Source organism: Aotus nancymaae, unplaced genomic scaffold, assembly GCF_030222135.1.
Source record: "Aotus nancymaae isolate 86718 unplaced genomic scaffold, 86718_ANA_hifiasm-v0.15.2.pri h1tg000021l, whole genome shotgun sequence".
NCBI lineage: Eukaryota > Metazoa > Chordata > Mammalia > Primates > Aotidae > Aotus > Aotus nancymaae.
Window position 1 is genome coordinate 21,478,782 of NW_026988433.1, and position 19,035 is coordinate 21,497,816.

General features: G+C 44.5%; 2 protein-coding genes across 6 annotated transcripts in view; one reads left to right on the forward strand and one right to left on the reverse strand.

The window, feature by feature from the left end:
* The window catches only part of ACAD10 (acyl-CoA dehydrogenase family member 10), a 70,928-nt gene extending 63,155 nt beyond the window's left edge, over window positions 1-7,773 (reverse strand). For all 3 annotated transcript variants that reach the window (XR_010343823.1, XM_012469049.2, XM_064379826.1), the window contains exon 1: window positions 7,504-7,773. The gene's annotated coding sequence lies outside the window, so the exon portion shown is untranslated. The remainder of the gene's footprint in view (window positions 1-7,503) is intronic.
* A 242-nt stretch (window positions 7,774-8,015) lies between these two features.
* Window positions 8,016-19,035, forward strand: part of BRAP (BRCA1 associated protein) — a 47,386-nt gene continuing 36,366 nt past the window's right edge. For all 3 annotated transcript variants that reach the window (XM_012469052.3, XM_012469053.2, XM_012469054.2), the window contains exons 1-4: window positions 8,016-8,112; window positions 10,500-10,661; window positions 11,620-11,818; window positions 14,138-14,327. In XM_012469052.3, the coding sequence (XP_012324475.1) occupies window positions 8,031-8,112; window positions 10,500-10,661; window positions 11,620-11,818; window positions 14,138-14,327 (633 nt within the window). In that variant the 5' untranslated portion in view covers window positions 8,016-8,030. The remainder of the gene's footprint in view (window positions 8,113-10,499; window positions 10,662-11,619; window positions 11,819-14,137; window positions 14,328-19,035) is intronic.

The window sequence follows — 19,035 nt, forward strand, 5'->3', positions numbered from 1 at the left end:
AAGACTTTATCTAAAAAAAAGAAAGAAAAAAGAAGAAAAGATGTCATTCCCTTCTGCAGCAACTCCCCATTTTTTCACCTCAACCTGGGGGATGATCTGGACATGCACATCTACATGTAGTTTCCTCAAACACATGTTCTCCTCCAGCTCCAGACCTTTGAATCCACTGTTCTCTTCTCTAGAATGCTCTATTCCACCTGCTGCCTGGCTAATTCCAAATAGTCTTTTGGGTTGTAGTTCACCGGTCACTGTTTTCATGAACCCTCTTCTGGCTACCAGAAAATACTCATTACGAGTCTCTCCTGTGTGCTCCTAAGATATCCTGTACTCGTCTCCTTCTAGCACTTAATGTGACACCCTCACACCACAGAACACCGTCATTTCCACATACAGATCACTGCAGCAGCCTTGTAACTATTTCCCAAACTTACTTTCAAAAGGGTCAGAAAAAAAAGCACACACAACACACATACCTGCACATATATACCAATGTATACCTATACACACTCGTGTACAGAGATAAACCAAACATGGCCAGATGTTAATAATGAGTCTAGATCAAAGAGATAACAAGAGACCAGATCTTTCAACTTTTCTATAGGCTGAAATAAAAAGATGGGGAAAAAACAAAATAATGAAGGCAAATTCTATTTTCTTCATTAAAATCTTTAAGCTTTTTATGTGATTTCTACACTTAAAAGCTTACAGTAAGGAGCAAAACAGCCTCTGAGTTTACAGGAGTCACTTCAGTGGGGCCAAAAGGATTCTAAAAACTATATTATTTGAGCATCCCCAACCCAAATATCTGAAATCTGAAATGCTCCAAAATCGGAAACTGGGACTATAGGTACGTACCACCATACCTGGCCTGTTGATATTCACTTGGGGTGGCTGGCAAAGTATTAAAAGAAATATTAGGGAAGTTATAAAATTATAGTCTCAAACCTTCTAAAAGCCCGAAAAAAAATTTTTTTATTTTGAGATGGAGTCTCACTCTGTCGCCCAGGCTGGAGTGCAGTGGTGTTATCTCAGCTCACTGCAACCTCTGCCTCCTGGTTTCAAGCAATTTTCCTGCCTCAGACTCCCAAGTAGCTGGGACTACAGGCGCGCACCACCACACCCAGCTAATTTTTTTGTATTTTTAGTAGAGACAGGGTTTCACCATGTTAGCCAGGATGGTCTTGATCTACTGACCTCCTGATCTACTGACCTCCTGATCTACCTGCCTCAGCCTCCCAAAGTGCTGGGATTAGAGGCGTGAGCAACCAGGCCTGGCCAGCGGAAAAGTTTTAATAAGACTGGCTGAAAGCAGCCAATTCTTATCTTAGAGCATTAAGTCATAAAGTGAACATTAAAGATAAAAGAAACTTCCCACCGGGCGCGGTGGCTCACGCCTGTAATCCCAGCACTTTGGAAGGCCGAGGCAGGTGGATCACGAGGTCAAGAGATCGAGATCATCCTGGTCAACAGGGTGAAACCCTATCTCTACTAAAAATACAAAAAATTAGCTGCGCACGGTGGCACGTGCCTGTAATCCCAGCTATTCCGGGTGCTGAGGCAGGAGAATTGCCTGAACCCGAGAGGCGGAGGTTGCGGTTAGCCGAGATCGCGCCATTGCACTCCAGCCTGGGTAACAAGAGCAAAACTCCATCTCGGGGGGGAAAAAAAAAAAAAAGAAACTTCTTGAGTTAAATCTGTTTACCCCATATTCCTTTGTCTCTACTCTGTTTACTCATGTAAATTTTGTGCTAGATAGCCCTTTCAGGGGGAGGTCCAAAAAGAATTACCCGTTAATGGTGTTTACTCTAAGACCCCAAATCAAAACCTTTTTATCATTCGTAAAACTACTCTTTTAACCACATTAATTATCCATAAGCATGTTGACATAAACCTCTGTTATTAAATTTATACTGAATAAATGTGAAGAAGAACAAGGAGTAGTAATTAGTTAGCTGCAATTGCCCTCTGAGAGCAGCTGATGGCCATCCCTAGCTCACTCAAGATGCAAAGCCAGAATAAAAGCAATGACCACCTCAACTAACACTGGCTAATTTTTGTATTTTTAATAGACACGGGGTTTCACCATATTGGTCAGGTTGGTATGAAACTCCCGACCTCAGGTCCGATCCGCCTACCTCAGCCACCCAAAGTGCTGGAATTACAGGTGTGAACCACCACGCCCAGCCAGGGCTCAAACTATACAGTTGAGCATCCCTAATCCAAATATCCAAAATCCGAAATGATCTAAAATCCAAAAATTTTTTAGCTCCCACACAAAGCCACAGTGAAAAATTCCACATGTAAGTACTTAACACAACTTTGTTTCATGAACAAAATTATTTTAAATAGTCTATAAAATTACCCTCAGGCTATATGTATAAGATGATATGTAACACAAGTGACTTTCTTTAGACTTGGGTCACCCCAAGATATCTCATTATATATATGCAGATATACCAAAATCTGAAATCTGAACTACTTTTGGTTCCAAACATTTGGGATAAGGGATATACTCAACCTCTACAAACACCTAAAGAAAGGACTCTCAGCTGGGCAAGGTGGCCAGCACTCTGGGAGGCCAAGGTGGGCAGATCACCTGAGGTCAGGAGTTCAAGACCAACCTGGCCAACATGGCAAAACCCTGTCTCTACTAAAAGAAAAGACAAAAATTAGTCAGGCATGTTGGATGCCTGTAATCCCAGCTACTCAGGAGGCTGAGGCAGGAGAATCGCTTAAATCTGGGAGGTGGAGGTTGCAGTAAGCCAAGATCGCGCTACTGCACTCCAGCCTGGGCAACAGAGCAAGACTCCGTCTCAAAAAAAAAAAAAAAAAAAAAAAAAAAGGCTCTCAACTGGTAAATCTTGAGTATGTTTCTCATGTATAGAGAATATTCAAAGTAAAAACAAAACAAAAAACAGTTCAGGGGTGGCGGCTGATGCCTATAATCCCAGAAATTTGGGAGGCCAAGGCAGGCGAATTACCTGAGGTTGGGAGTTCGAGATCAACCTGGTCAACATTGTGAAATCTCATCTCTACTAAAAATACAAAAAAAAAAAAAAAAAAAAAATGGCCAGGCATGGTGGTGCATGCTTATAATCCCAGCTACTCAAGAGGCTGAGGCATGAGGATCGCTTGAACCCAGGAGGCGGAGGTTGCAGTGAGCTGAGATCACATGACTGTGCTCCACATTCCAGCCTGGGTGATAGAGTAAGATTCAGTCTCAAAAGCAAACAAAAACCAGTAACAATACAACAATCAAAAATGCAAACAAAAAATACAGGTTAACAACTATTTACACAGCACTTACATTGTATTAGGTATTATAAATAATCCAGAGATTACCTTTTTCCCCTGAAAATACTGTGCTGACAGCGAGCTGCACTTCTTTTTCTTTTTTTTTTTTTTTTGGGGGGGACAGAGTCTTGCTCTGTCCCCCAGGCTGCAGTACAGTGGTTGGCTCTCAGCTCACTGCAACCTCCTCCTCCTGGGTTCAAGCAATTCTCTTGCCTTAGCCTCCCGAGCAGCTGAGACCACAGGAGCCCACCACCACACCCAGCTAATTTTTTTGTATTTTTAGTAGAGATGGGGTTTCACCATGTTGGCCAGGCTGGTCTCAAACTCCTGACCTCAAGTGATCCGCTCGGTCTCCCAAACTGTTGGGATTACAGGTGTGAGCCACCAAGCCCAGCCAAGTACTTTTTTTTTCTAAATGGGAAATGGGGTAAAGCATATAGGAGGGTGTGCATAGGTTATAAGCAAATGCTATACCATTGTATATCAGTAACTTGAGTAGCTGCAGATTTCAGTATCTGCAGGGGGTCCTGGAACCAATTCCCTGAGGATACCACCATGGAAGGACTGTAATTGGAAATCTGCTGAATTGAGGGGTAATATTTGAAACTAAAAATGTCAAGGTTCATTTGCATTTTCAGTTTTATTTATGTTTCTATGCCAAGGTCAATGTTTGCAATAGAAAAAGAAATTCACTTACAGGCTTGTAAAAGTGTCAACACATTTTGTGTGAGGGCTTAATGAGGCCTGAAGCAGCAACTTTAATCCTATGGAGGACACTGTCCTCCACACAGTCCCACTAATGGACATGAGGGCAATGCTCCCACAAGCAGCCTGCTTATTCCTTCAATTAAAGACAACTGTTCTGGCGGGGGGCAGAGGCTAACGCCTGCAATCCCAACACTTTGGGAGGCTGAGGCAGGTGGATCACGAGGTCAGGAGTTCGAGATCAGCCTGGCCAACATGGTGAAACCCCGTCTCTACTAAAAACACAAAAATTAGCTGGGTGTGGTGGTTGGCGCCTGTAATCTCAGCTACTTGGGAGGCTGAGGCAAGAGAACTGCTTGAACCCTGGGGAGGTGGGGGGGCGGAGGCTGCAGTGAGCCAAGATTGCGCCACTGGACTCCAGCCTGGACGACAGAGCAAGACTCTGTCTCAAAAAAAAAAAAAAGAGAGACTTCTGTTCTAGCCACTTCCCAAGGCAGGAAATGCTGTCATTTCTCATACCCCTAGGCCTTGTTACCTGCTGTGCTCACTGACTGGAACCTTTCTCTGCTTTATTTGGTAGGTGAATTTCCATTCACTTTGACATCACAGCCTGTTTTAGCTCCTCTGTGGAGGCTTTTCTTTTCTTTTTCCAGGCAGAGTGTGAGATTTTTTTTTTCACTCCCATTGCCTCTTCACCGTATCTTCAGCAGAGTACTTACCCAATTACACAGTAACTATTTTTTTTTTTTTCAGAGAGTCTCGCTCTGTTGCCCAGGCTGGAGTGCAGTGGCGTGATCTTGGCTCACTGCAACCTCTGCCTCCCAGGTTCAAGCGATTCTCCTGCCTCAGCCTCCCAAGAAGGCATGCGTCACCATGCCCAGCTAATTTTTGTATTTTTTTTTTTTTTTTTGAGACGGAGTTTCGCTCTTGTTGCCCAGGCTGGAGTGCAATGGCGCGATCTCGGCTCATCGCAACCTCCGCCTACTGGGTTCAGGCAATTCTCCTGCCTCAGCCTCCTGAGTAGCTGGGATTACAGGCACGTGCCACCGTGCGCAGCTAATTTTTTGTATTTTTAGTAGAGACGGGGTTTCACCATGTTGACCAGGATGGTCTCGATCTCTTGACCTCGTGATCCACCTGCCTCGGCCTCCCAAAGTGCTGGGATTACAGGCGTGAGCCACCGCGCCCGGCCTAATTTTTGTATTTTTAGTAGAGATGGGGTTTCATCATGTTGGCCAGGATGGTGTCGATGTCTTGACCTCGTGATCCACCCACCTCAGCCTCCCAAAGGCTGAGATTACAGGCGAGAGCCACCGCACCCGGCCAGTAACTACTTTTTTTTTCTTGAGATGGAATCTTGCTCTGTTTCCCAGGCTGGAGTGTAGTGGGGCAATTTTGGCTCACTGAAGTCTCTGCCTCCCGGGTTCAAGCAATTCTCCTGCCTCAGCCTCCGTGTAGCCTGGACTACAGGAGCGCACCACCACGATCGGCTAAGTTTTGCATTTTTTCAGTAGAGTTGGGATTTCACCATGTTGGCCAGGCTGGTCTTGAACTCCTGACCTCAAGTGATCCTCCCGTCTGTTTCCCACAAGTGCTGGAATTACAGGCGAGAGCCACCATGACTGGCCTGTTTTCAGGTCTATGTGTTTATAAGCTCCTTAAGACAAGGACTATCTTATTCATCTTGGTATACATATATCCCCTGGGACTTAGTACAGTTTTTAGACACATAGTGGATGCTCTATATGAGTTGAAAGAATACATAAACTGGAGACATCAGAAAATAGAGAAAAGCTGGGGACAGATTTAGTCTTTGGCAGCCACGAAGAGCTGTTATATTCCCAACCTGCCCAACTCTGGTTAACAGTTCTAGTTCTCTGTTACTGTCATCTACCATAAAGATTTGTCTTCTTCCAGACACTCAGAATGGGATAAGCATGATAATACAGATTTGCTACCTAAATGATGCTCTCATGAATATGCAAACACAATGTATATTGTCATACATTATTAAGAAGATGGTTTGTTTGGTAAAAAGATAGTGTTGGCTCTGAATTCAGATTGTCTGGATTTAAATTCCAGCTCTGCCATTTACTATGTGTGAAATCTGAGCCAGTTACTCTTTCTCTGAGTCTCAGGTTACTCCTTTGCAAAATAAAGACAATTATAGTACCAATTTCATAAAGTTGTTACCACTGCGTTAGACAAGGTATGTAAAGCACTCAAATTAGTACCTGGCAAACTTTGAAATGTTATCTTCTATAGTAATACCAAAAAAGTTCACAAGAGTCTCATATGTTTCATGCATATAGTATGTGTGTATGGTTTATGCACTTTTACAAAACTCTGTGATTCTTCAACAGGGTTATGTTTTTTGACCCCAAAGAGACATTTGGCAAGGCCCAGAGACATTATTGGTTGTCACCACCTAGGGAGAGGTGCTACTGACGTCTAGTGGGTCAGGCCAGGGATGTTTCTAAACACTCTACAATGCTCAGGTCAAAAAAAAAAAAAGAATTATCAGGACCCAAAATGTCAATAGCACAGAGGCTGAGAAACCCTGATCTAAACAGGGCATGTGGAAACGTATTTCATAGGATATAATCACAAGCCCTATATACACATGTATCTTGTGGTCATGTTATAAACATACAGTCTGCATATACACATATCTAGAATGTACTATGTACTTACATATGTATTATTATAGGATGTATCTAGAGTAGCATCCTGTCATATACGCATTGATTATGTCTGTCAGTATCTACATACAAAAGTCAGTCTGACATACTGGAGAGAATGCTCAGCCTCAGAAAGCTAGTATTATATCTATATACATAATTCTGTTTCATCCTCGCAACTGCATGAAATTATGATATCATGCCAACTTTATGCAATGACTAGTTCAATACTGCACAACTGCTCATGTAGGTCGACTTCACAGTATGAAAAGGAATTATTTTTATCTTATACGCCAACGCATCCCAAGGGTGTCCAGACTCTCAGTAAACATTTGTGAAGTGACAGGGTGGGGAGGAGGACCCAGAACTCCAGCACTGTGCTCGTAACCAGCAAATCGCTATCTTTTCTCTTTTTTTCTTTTTTGAGATGGAGTTTTGCTCTTGTTGCCCAAGCCGGAGTGCACTATCTAGGCTCACTGCAAACTCCGCCTCCCGGGTTCAAGCGATTCTCCTGTCTCAGTCTCCCTAGTAGCTGGGATTACAGACGCCCACCACCAAACCCGGCTAAATTTTTTGTATTTTTAGTAGAGACTGGGTTTTACCACGTTGGCCAGGCTGGTCTCCAACTGCTGACCTGAAGTGATTCGCCCGCCTAAGCCTACCAAAGTGCTAGGATTACAGGCTTGAGCCACCACGCCCGACCAGATCGCTGTCTGAATGGCAATCGAGTCTCCACTCCCTATGGCCCCTTAGAAGCCACTTCACCTCTCTGAGCCTCATTGTACCTATCTGTAAAGTGGGACAGAAACAAAACCACCCTTACTAGGGTTAGAGTGAGGAGTCAAACACAACAAAAGGGGCAACGTTCTGCATAGCAGGCAGCGCGGATAATTCGGAGACCTCGCGGAGCCGGGGATCCCGCGCCGTCAGACGGGGTGGGTTGAGGACGAGGCCTCTCGGGCAGGGAGAAGTTAACTCGGGGCTGGGCGAAAACTTGCCGCTCAGCCTAAGTGCGAGACTCCAGCCATAGCAATCGTCACGACGTCCTACTCCGACCTCCTCGAGATCCCGTCCGGAAGGACACCATGCTGACCCCGTGCCGCGCGGCCCAATCGTTGTGCGCGGTGGTGAGCGCATGCGTAACCCACGGGTCAGCGACGGCGGCCGGGAGGCGGAAGTGGAAGTTGTTGTGGCTGTGTGGGCTGTGCGGGGAGCTGCTGCTCCTGCTGAGGCGGCGGTGACCGCGTTGAGGCGGTGGCGGCGCTGCCGGCTCCGGGCCGTTCGGCCTCTCGGCTCGCCTCCCAGCCTTTCCTCAGACAGCCGGAGCCCGCGCCGGCCAGCGCCTGCCCTATGAGTGTGTCACTGGTTGTCATCCGATTGGAGCTCGCGGAACACTCGCCCGTCCCTGCCGGCTTCGGCTTCAGCGCCGCGGGTGAGTCCCGCGGCCTCGCGGCCTTCCCTGTAGCCGGGTCTGGGCCCAGGGGGCTCTCCCTCGCAAAGCACTGTCCCGGGAAAAACCCGCGGCGAGGACTCTTGCCTCAGGAAGAAGCGGAGAGGTGGTCGGGATCCCTTTCTTTCCATCTGCCCTTGAGAGGCCTTCCCGTGTATCATCTCAGGGAAGCACTGCCCCGAACCTCCTCCCAGTGCCTTCTGCGGGTGTTCCGTTTATACTTGGCGCGTCTCCCTCTCGAGAAAGTCGAGTGGTATGTTTGTCTGACTTGCTTCCCTCTAGGCTTCGTAGAGGCAGGGACTGGGTCCCCAGCAACTCTGGACGGTCCTTGGTTTAATTAAATTGTTCCCTTTTGGAAGCATATCCATTGAGGTGCCCCCTAACCATAGTAATAACTAAATTTGGATACTTCGTATATCCCAGCACTGTGCTAAGCACCTTTTGTGCATTTTATTCTTTAATTATCTTTGCAACAGCCCTATGAGGTAAATGGGTGTGGCGTGTGTCTCTTACACATTGGGAAACTGAAGCTTAGTAATTAAATGATTTGTCCAAGGTTATCTGTAATGGGTGAAACTGGTATTCTAACTCAGTGAGCTGGACTTGAGTCTGAGCTTTTCACACCAGTAACATAGCTCCTTAGTGGGGAATACAGCTCTGGCTCTTTTCCTTGGTCCTCAGATAATTACCTAATAATAACATTCATTCAAGAAATACTTGGCCAGGCGCTGTGGATCACCTGAGGTCGGGAATTCGAGACCAGCCTGGCCAACACATGGTGAAACCCTGAGTGTATTAAAACTACAAAAATTAGCTGGGTATAGTGGCAGGTGCCTGTAATCCCAGCTACCAGGGAGGCTGAAGTAGGAGAATTGCTTGAACCTGGGAGGCGGAGGTTGCAGAGAGCCGAGATAGTGCCACTGCACTCTAACGTGGGAGACAAGAGAGAAACTCTGTTTAAAAAAAAAAAAAAAGGCCGGGTGAGGGGGCTCACGCCTGTAATCCCAGCACTTTGGGAGGCCAAGGCAGGCGGATCACTTGAGGTCGGGAGTTCAAGACCAGCCTGACCAACATGGAGAAACCCTGTCTCTACTAAAAATACAGAATTAGCTGGACGTGGTGGTGCATGTCTGTAATCCCAGCTATTCCGGGTGCTGAGGCAGGAGAATTGCTTGAACCTGGGAGGCAGAGGTTGTGGTGAGCTGAGATCGTGCCATTGCACTCCAGCCTGGGCGACAAGAGTGAAACTCCATATCCAAAAAAATAAAAATAAAATAAAATAACTTATTTCATGCTCACATCTGCTGGAGCTTTTCTCATGTGCTGAATCAGACAGGGTCTCTGCTTTAATGGCACCAGCAATTTCTTGAAGGAAACAGATGAATTAAGTGCAGAGTAAGTGTAGAATTACAACTGTGGTAAGTGCTCTGAAGGAAAGAAGAAACAGTTTGGAAAGCTATTACAAGAAAAGGTGTTTGGTTTGAAGAGAGGGACGGGGGCAGGTAGGGATGGTGTCATTGGAAACTTCCTGGGTGTGTGACCTTTGGAGCTGCAAATTAAAGATTGAATATTATTTAATAGCTTATGAGCATCTTTCCAAAGGCTTAAGTGGCTTCTGAGTTCTGAAAGTCAGCTAAATTGATATTAGCCACATACAGACATCTGCATGGGTCAGTCATGTAGTCATTTATTCATCAGATATTTAAGAGAGCTTCCTCTATGTGCTGGGCATTGTGGTGTAAGTGCTGGGAATACAGTGGTAGGCAAAACAGGCATAGTCCCTGCCCTGACAGAGCATATATTAGGGACTCTCTTTTGTAAATTTGCTTTAAAGTCCATGATTTTGGGCCTGGCGCACTGGCTCACATCTTTAATCCCAGCACTAGGGGAGGCTGAGGCAGGTGGATCACTTGAGGCCAGGAGTTCGAGACCAGCCTGGCCAACATGGTGAAGCCCCATCTCTACTAAAAATACAAAAATTAGCCAGACATGGTGGTGCATGCCTGTAGTCCCAGCTACTCGGGAGGCTGAGGCAGGAAAATCACTTGAACCCAGGAGGAGGAGGTTGCAGTGAGCCAAGATCACACCACTGCACTCCAGCCTGGATGACAGAGTGAGAATGTCTCAAAAAATAAAAATAAAGTGCATGATTTCAGTAGAACAGCCCTGCATTTCTGAGTATATTTTCCTGGCTACTTATTGACTGTTTCCACAGTGGTCCCAGAGGTGAGTGAGATGGATACTACAAAGGCTTCTTATCATCTTGGTGGAAGGCAGTAGAAAGAAAAGGGAAACCTAATAATGGATGAATAGAGAATAAAGAGGAGCTTGTTTTATTACCTAGTATTAATCATTCATATGTTCTTTAGCGGGGGAAATGTCTGATGAGGAGATCAAAAAGACAACACTAGCTTCAGCTGTAGCCTGTTTAGAAGGGAAGTCACCAGGAGAGAAAGCAGCAATTATCCATCAGCATCTCGGCCGTCGAGAAATGACAGATGTGATCATTGAGACAATGAAGTCCATCCCAGGTATGCTTTCTAAAACCCTGGACTGTCTTTTGTAACGTGAACCCTGGTTGCCTATTTTATACATGGTGTTTGATAAGCCTACGATTTTAACATCTAGCATACTTTTTCATGCCTGTGTGCTTTATATGACATCGTTAAGCCACATTTTAGTGGAGACTGGGTCTCTGTTGCCCAAGCTAGAGTGCGGTGGTGCAATGTTGTTTCACTGCATTCTCCATCTCCTGGACTCAAGCAATCTTCCCGCCTCAGCCTCCCGAGTAACTGGGATTACAGACGCCCTCTACCGCGCCTGGCTAATTTTTGTATTTTTAGTGGAGACAGGGTTTCTCCATGTTGGCCAGGCTGGTCTCGAACTCCTGGCCTCAAGTGATCCACCCTCCTTGGCCTCCCAAAGTGCTGGAATTACAGATGTGAGCCACCACACCCAGCCACCAGGGAGAACTTACCACCTAGTTCAGTGGCAGATAATGAATGTGTCCAGATAAACATGTTGTGCCTTCTCCTGCTCTGCCAGTTCATTTCATCTGGGGAAGTGGATGTGTAGATAGTACTACATCTCCAACATGCAAGTGGTCAGAACTGATAGGTTTGGATTTCAAACTTAGTAGTCTTGAATGTTTTTCCCAGTTAGGATTTCATAATGGGAGCACCTGCTTGCATTATGGTATTGCCAAATGTAATAGCCATCCTTGAGTTTCTCAGGGTGTTAATGAGATTTTTATGGGGCAAAGAGAGCTTTAAAGTATGATCCTCTCAAAACTCAGCTGTTCTACAAATATAACTCTCAATGCATTACATTGTAATTACTCTTTTTTTCCCTCCTCCTTCCGATTCGGTTCCAACGCAATATAATTACTCTATCAAAGTTTATTCCTCTGATTTGAAATTTTAATCTAGTTTGTGCCTTTCAGCATATGTCCTATCCATTTATAATCTGCTATTTTTTAATTGGTGAAAGATGAACTAAAAACTACAGTGGAAGAAAGGAAGTCTTCAGAAGCATCCCCCACTGCCCAAAGAAGTAAAGATCACAGTAAGGAATGCATAAATGCTGCCCCTGATTCTCCATCCAAACAGCTTCCAGAACAGATTTCATTCTTCAGTGGAAATCCATCAGTTGAAATAGTTCATGGTATTATGCACCTATATAAGACAAAGTAAGAAAACCCTTTTTTCTTTTGGGTTTGTCTAATTTCTTGTTTTTTCTTTTTTTGCTATAGGGTAGTCTCTTGCCCTGAAGGGAAGTGGGTATTATTTTATGCTTTAAAATAATAATACTTTTGTGTATTGTGTGTTAGAAAATTCTCAGATGTTTTACATTTGATTAGTCTTGTGGATTGGGTCAAAGCTTTTCCTTATAAGAGAAATGCCAGAAAATACGTTGGAAAATGTTTTCTTAGCTGATAGGCATGGAAGGTGATTGGGGAATTGAAAGGACAAAGAAAGCCGGGCGTGGTGGCTCAAGCCTGTAATCCCAGCACTTTGGGAGGCCGAGGCGGGTGGATCACGAGGTCAAGAGATCGAGACCATCCTGGTCAACATGGTGAAACCCCGTCTCTACTAATACAGAAAATTAGCTGGGCATGGTGGCGCGTGCCTGTAATTCAGCTACTCAGGAGGCTGAGGCAGGAGAATTGCCTGAACCCAGGAGACAGAGGTTGCGGTGAGCCGAGATGGCGCCATTGCACTCCAGCCTGGGTAACGAGCGAAACTCCGTCTCAAAAAAAAAAAAAAAAAAGAAAGGACAAAGAAAATGATCGACAGAGTCATTGTAGTCTCATGTCCCTACCAAATCTTTACTGAAGAGGCTGCTAAGAAGTCAGTTAACTCATTTCAATTTTATCACCTCTTTCTACCATTTTCTGTGGTTCAGTCAAAAGTCTTGCTGGAGCCTCAAGGAAAGGAAGCATTTGGCTAGATAATCCACAAGCCTGGCCATTACCTCCTTGGATAATTGGTAGCTGATACCTTAAGGCTTTTCTTGTGCTAACTTGTTTGCCACATCCCTATTGGGAAAACAGTGACTATTCAGGTAGCCATTTTGTGTTTTGTTTTGTTTTGTTTTGTTTGAGACAGTGTCTTACTCCATCACTCAGACTGGAGTGCAGTGGTGCGATCCCCACTCACTACGATCTCCCCTCCTAGGTTCAAGCAATTCTCTCTCCTCAGAGTAGCTGGGACCATGGGTGCATGCCACCACACGCAGCTGATTTTTTTTGGTTGGAGAGGGTAGAGACGGGATTTCACCATGTTGGCCAGGTTGGTCTCGAACTTCTGACTTCAGGTGATCAGCCCACCTCAGCCTCCCAAAGTGCTGGGATTACAGTTGTGAGCCACTACACCCAGCCCAGGTAGCCATTTTGGATCACAACTGTCAAGTGAGTTTACAGCATTTCAAAACACAAATTATACTGTGGGAGGTTTTTCTTTCCTCTCTCTATTCTGCTGTTCCAGCCACCCCAACCTAGGAACGCTTCCTGAAATTTTCAGTTACATCCTCATGGTTTAGCATTCTCTTTTATATTTACAGCTCTTTTACTAGGCCCTTTGAGAGAGATCCATAGCCAGAGTTGTGCTTTTTTTTTTTTTTTTTTTTTTTTTTTTTGAGACGGAGTTTCGCTCTTGATACCCAGGCTGGAGCGCAATGGCGCGATCTCGGCTCACCGCAATCTCCGCCTCCTGGGTTCAGGCAATTCTCCTGCCTCAGCCTCCTGAGTAGCTGGGATTACAGGCACGTGCCACCGTGCCCAGCTAATTTTTTTGTATTAGTAGAGACGGGGTTTCACCATGTCGACCAGGATGGTCTCGATCTCTTGACCTCGTGATCCACCCGCCTCGGCCTCCCAAAGTGCTGGGATTACAGGCTTGAGCCACCGCGCCCGGCCCAGAGTTGTGCTTTTAACTTACTCAGTGACAAATTATTATTCAAACATTGATGAAAGTAAAACACTGCAAATTTGCCTAATGTAGATTTATAACCATAACAAACCTTGAACTGAAGATTAAAAATTTCAATGGGTATAATGTAGAACAGTTCATTTGTGACATACTGTAATTTTTATTTTTTCCTATTTTCTTTTTTTTTTTTTTTCTTTTTTTTTTGAGACGGAGTTTCGCTCTTGTTACCCAGGCTGGAGTGCAATGGCGCGATCTCGGCTCACCGCAACCTCCGCCTCCTGGGTTCAGGCAATTCTCCTGCCTCAGCCTCCTGAGTAGCTGAATTACAGGCACGCGCCACCATGCCCAGCTAGTTTTTTGTATTTTTAGTAGAGACGGGGTTTCACCGTGTTGACCAGGATGGTCTCGATCTCTTGACGTCGTGATCCACCCGCCTCGGCCTCCCAAAGTGCTGGGATTACAGGCATGAGCCACCGCGCCCGGCCTTTTCCTATTTTCTTGGACGTAAAAGTTGTCTTATTAGTGTTGTTTGAACTAACCGTACCTCATCTACTCAAGACATTCTATTGTTTTATTAGTAAGATGACCTCCTTAAAAGAAGACGTGAGGCGCAGTGCCATGCTGTGTATTCTCACAGTCCCTGCTGCAATGACTAGTCATGATCTTATGAAGTTTGTCGCCCCATTTAATGAAGTAATTGAACAAATGAAAATCATCAGAGACTCTACTCCCAACCAATATATGGTGCTGATAAAGTTTAGTACACAGGTAACGGTTATTAAAAATCTCTTTGCCACAGAAACTGTGTTATTGAAACTGTATGATACTAGCTATGTTTGATTTACAACATTTTCACTTAAGATTGTTGATATGTCTTCTAAGGTAGAATTGTAATTCTAGATGTATTTCTAAATTCATTAGTAGAAATACAATTGTAACATATGCCCATCTCTCTTTTTTTTTTTTTTCCCATCAGTAGAGATGAGATCTTGCTGTGTTGTCCAGGCTGGTATCGAACTCCTGGCCTCAAGCAATTCTCCTGTCTTGGCCTCCCAAAGTGCTGGGATTACAGATGTGAGCTGCTGCACCTGGCTATATGCCCATGATTTTTTATAGATCAGATTGGGTATGAAATCTAGGGTTTTGACAGGAGGCAGACGTTATGGTAAGCTGACATTGCACCACTGCACTCCAACCTGGGTGACAGAGCGAAACTCCTCCTCAAAAAAAAAAAAGGATGATCTGGCACAGTGGCTCACGCCTATAATCCCAGCACTTTGGGAGGCCGAGGCCGGTGGATCACGAGGTCAAGAGATCGAGACCATCCTGGTCAACATGGTGAAACCCCGTCTCTACTAAAAATACAAAAATTAGCTGGGCATGGTGGTGCATGCCTGTAGTTCCAGCTACTTGGGAGGCTGAGGCAGGAGAATTGCTTGAACCCAGGAGATGGAGATTGCGGTGAGCCGAGATCGCGCCATTGCACTCCAGCGTGGGTAACGAGCAAAACTCAGTCTCAAAAAAAAAGGAAATCTAGGCTTTTGTTTTGTTTTGTTTTGTTGTTTATTTGAATCAAGTGGTAACTATTCCAGAAAAGCAGTAGTTCCCAAACTTTTTGAAGTTAACACCATCTTATTATTTTCCATTACCCTTACTTCTTTCATTCTGTTTTTAAAAGGTGCTCTTTGACACATCTTAGAAAATAAAATCTATTTTATTTTTCTAAAATTTGGGTGACAAGGAATTTTTGTGACATTCCATAAAGATGCTTTACTTCCTGATGGGAAATCATTGTAATAGACAGAAACACTGAAAGAATGGTATTTTCAGTTTATAAAAGTGCTTGTGCGATATAAAAGATATTTTTTCACATAGGGAGGTTTTGCCATCCACTTTATCTCACTTATTCAGCAGCACTTTCCACGTGCCTCAGTCCTAAAGATGTTACAAAGGTTTTCTCTTGTATTTGCATACTCATTCTTAGGAGTATGCATGTTTCTATATGAATATAAAAATGACATAAACTTCAGGTATTATACAGGTTATTAAAGTGTTGCCCTGCTGGGCGTGGTGGCTCACACCTGTTATCACAGCACTTTGGGAGGCTGAGGTGGGCTGATCACAAGGTCAGGAGTTCAAAGCCAGCCTGACCAACATGGTGAAACCCCGTCTCTACTAAAAAATGCAAAAATTAGCCAGGCATCATGGTGTGTGCCTATAATCCCAGCTACGCGGGAGGCTGAGACAGGAGAATTGTTTGAACCCTGGAGGTGGAGACTGTAGTGAGCCGAGATCGTGCCACTATGCTCCAGCCTGGGTTACAGAGCAAGAGTCTGTCTCAAAAAAAAAAAAAAAAAAAAAAAGTGTTGCCTTATCTGTAGGTTTCATTCAATTTGGATTTTTCTTTTCTTTTTTTTTTTTTTTTCTTGAGATGAAATTTTGCTGTCACCCCACGCTGGAATGCAGTGGCGTGATCTTGGCTCACTGCAATCTCCAACTCCCAGGTTTAAGCAATTCTCCTGTCTCAGCCTCCCGAGTAGCTGGGATTATAGGCATGGGCCTGCTAATTTTGTATTTTTAGTAAGGATGGAGTTTCTCCATGTTAATCAGGCTGGTCTCGAACTCCTGACCTCAGACGAATTGCCTACCTCAGCCTCCCAAAATGCTGGGATTACAGGCGTGAGCCACTACAACCAGCCATTTTGTTTTTTGTTTTGTTTTGTTTTGTTTGTTTGTTTTTTCTTTTTCTTTTTTTCTTTCTTTTTTTTTTTTTTTACTTCATAGAGAACAAGTTTTGTTTTGTTTTAAGAGATGAGGTCTTGCTCTGTTGCCCGGGCTGGGGTACAGTGGCATGATAATAGCTCATTGCAGCCTCAAACTCCCAGGCTCTAGCAATCCTCCTGCCTCAGCCTTCTGAGTAGCTAGGACTACAGGCTCGTTCCATCATGCCCAGCTAAATTTTGTTTTGTTGTGAGACAGAGTCTCACTCTGTCGCCAGGCTGGAATGCAGTGGCTCGATCTCAGCTCACTGCAACCTCCACCTCCCGGATTCAAGCGATTCTCCTGCCTCAGCCTCCCAAGTAGCTAGGACTATAGGTGCGCACCACCATACCAGCTAATTTTTGTATTTTTAGGAGAGACGGGGTTTCGCTATGTTGCCCAGGATGGTCTCGATCTCCTGACCTCGTGATCCACCTGCCTTAGCCTCTGAAAGTGCCGGGATTACAGGCATGTGTCACCGCTTGCCTGGCCTAAATTTTTTTTTTAGTAGCCTATTATATTTATCCATTGAAATTGCATTAGATTTTGAAATGCAGCTTTGTCAAAAGTTTGCTTCTCTCTCTCATTTTAACAATAGGCAGCCTTCTTGAATTTGCCCCAGATAAGTTTTACCTTGCCGTTTGACAAAAAAATGAGTGTACCTGTAAGATCGCTTGCAATTGGTGTCTGACTTAGGTTTGTGGGTGAAAGGGAGGCTATGACACGAGGCCCACTCGACATGTCCTTTGTTATGGAAATCTAGATTGACAGGACTGGCAGCCATTCAGTGGCCATGTGGAAGAGTGTACCTGTTCGGTGAGCCCCAGAGAGAAGCTTTAGTGTGGAGTTCTGTCTACAAGAGAGTACACAGTTATTATCTTTAATCTTTACAAAGTACCCCATCATTTAGGGAGACATTGAAAACATGTTTCAATTATCTTGTGGATTTAGAGTTTACAAGTTGACATTAAGAACAGAAAAGCTCTTGAATAGCTCCTTTCACTAACCATCAGAAAGCCTTCCGAGGTTGCCGAGGAACTTTGTAAACCATGGGAAAATCGTGCCTTAAGCCATTTCAGTCTGGTAGCACATGTAATAATAAGGATAATGATGATAATATGCAAATTTATCTAGGGCTTCTATATCACTCACTGTGCTAAGTGTTCAACATACTTTATCTCATTTAATCCTTATTACAACCCTTTGAGGAGACAGGTAGTGTTGTTATCCTTGTTTTACAGATGAGGAGAGTGACTTCAGAGGGAGAGAAGTGGTTTGCCCAGGGTTACACAGCTAGACATAAGTGACAAGCAAGAGTGTCACCCTCTTTTTTTTTTTTTGGAGACAGTTTAGCTCATCATCCAAGCTAGAATGCAATGGCACATTCTCAGCTCACTGCAGTCTCTGCCTCCTGGGTTCAAGAGACTGTCCTGCCTCAGCCTCCTGAGTTGCTGGGATTAAAGGTGCCCACCACCACACCTGGCTAATTTTGTGTTTTTAGTAGAGACCGGGTTTCACCATGTTGGCCAGGCTGGTCTCAAAACTCCTGACCTCAGGTGATCCACCCACCTCGGCCTCCCAGAGTGCTGGGATTATCGGCATGAATCACCGTTTTGGCCCACCCTCACTTTTAATTCCAAGGGCACACTCCTCTTCTAGTAGGAGTGGGATGAAGGTGTGGGGAAGGGAGATGGTTGTTTGTGAGACATTCTGTAATGGCAGTATTGTTATAGTTTCTACTTAACTAAGGGTAATAAGCAAGTAACAAGGGAAAAGACCCAGAAATAGATTAGGAAAAAATGTTTAAGACCAATTAGACTTTTAAAATAGTCTGAAGTCTTCTAAATGCACTACACTCACCTGTTTAATAAACTCACACAGTTCTCCATAACAAGTGCTGCCCTTCATAATATACAGGTAATATTGTGGATATTTACTGTGAATGGATTTTCCTTGTACATCTGCACTATTGTCTCCCCTTCTGTCTTTTGACCAAGTGAAGGTTGCTCAAGTTGACAAATGTTTTCTGTGACTGTGAAACAGGTTGCTGCATGTTCTTCCCCACGGGGCTAGAACCCTTTATCTTGTTATCATGAGTTGTATTATTTATTGCTAACTCTGGATCTTAGGGGCTGATCTAATCCTATCAAGGGTTTTCTAAGACCTAATACCCTCTTGGTATAAAACTTGAAGTAAATTAATATTGGCTGTAATGAGAATAATAGGCTCGGTGGCTACCAACTATTAAACACCTAAAAGCCTCGACCCTTTGCCAACCGCTTTTCATGCATTGTCTCCTTGAATCCTCCCAACAGTGCCATGTTGGCTGGGTGTGGTGGCTCACGCCTTTAATCCCAGCACTCTGGGAGACTGAGGTGGGCGGAACACTTGATGGCAGGAGTTCGAGACCAGCCTGGCAAAGTGGCAAAAGCCCATGTCTACTAAAAATTACCAAAATTAGCAGGATGTGGTGGTGCGTGCCTATAATCCCAGGCAGAGGTTGCAGTGAGTCAAGATCATACCACTGCATTCCAGCGTAGGCAGTAGAGCAAGAGTCTGTCTCAAAAAAAAGAAAAAAGCCATATATTTTACAGTCGAGGAAACAGGCACAGATATGTCACTTGCCTGCAGCTAGACAGCTAGTAGGTGTCAGAGTTAGGGTTCAAACCTAGGCAGCCTGACTCCATAGCCTGGTCAGCTAACTACATCTTTATTC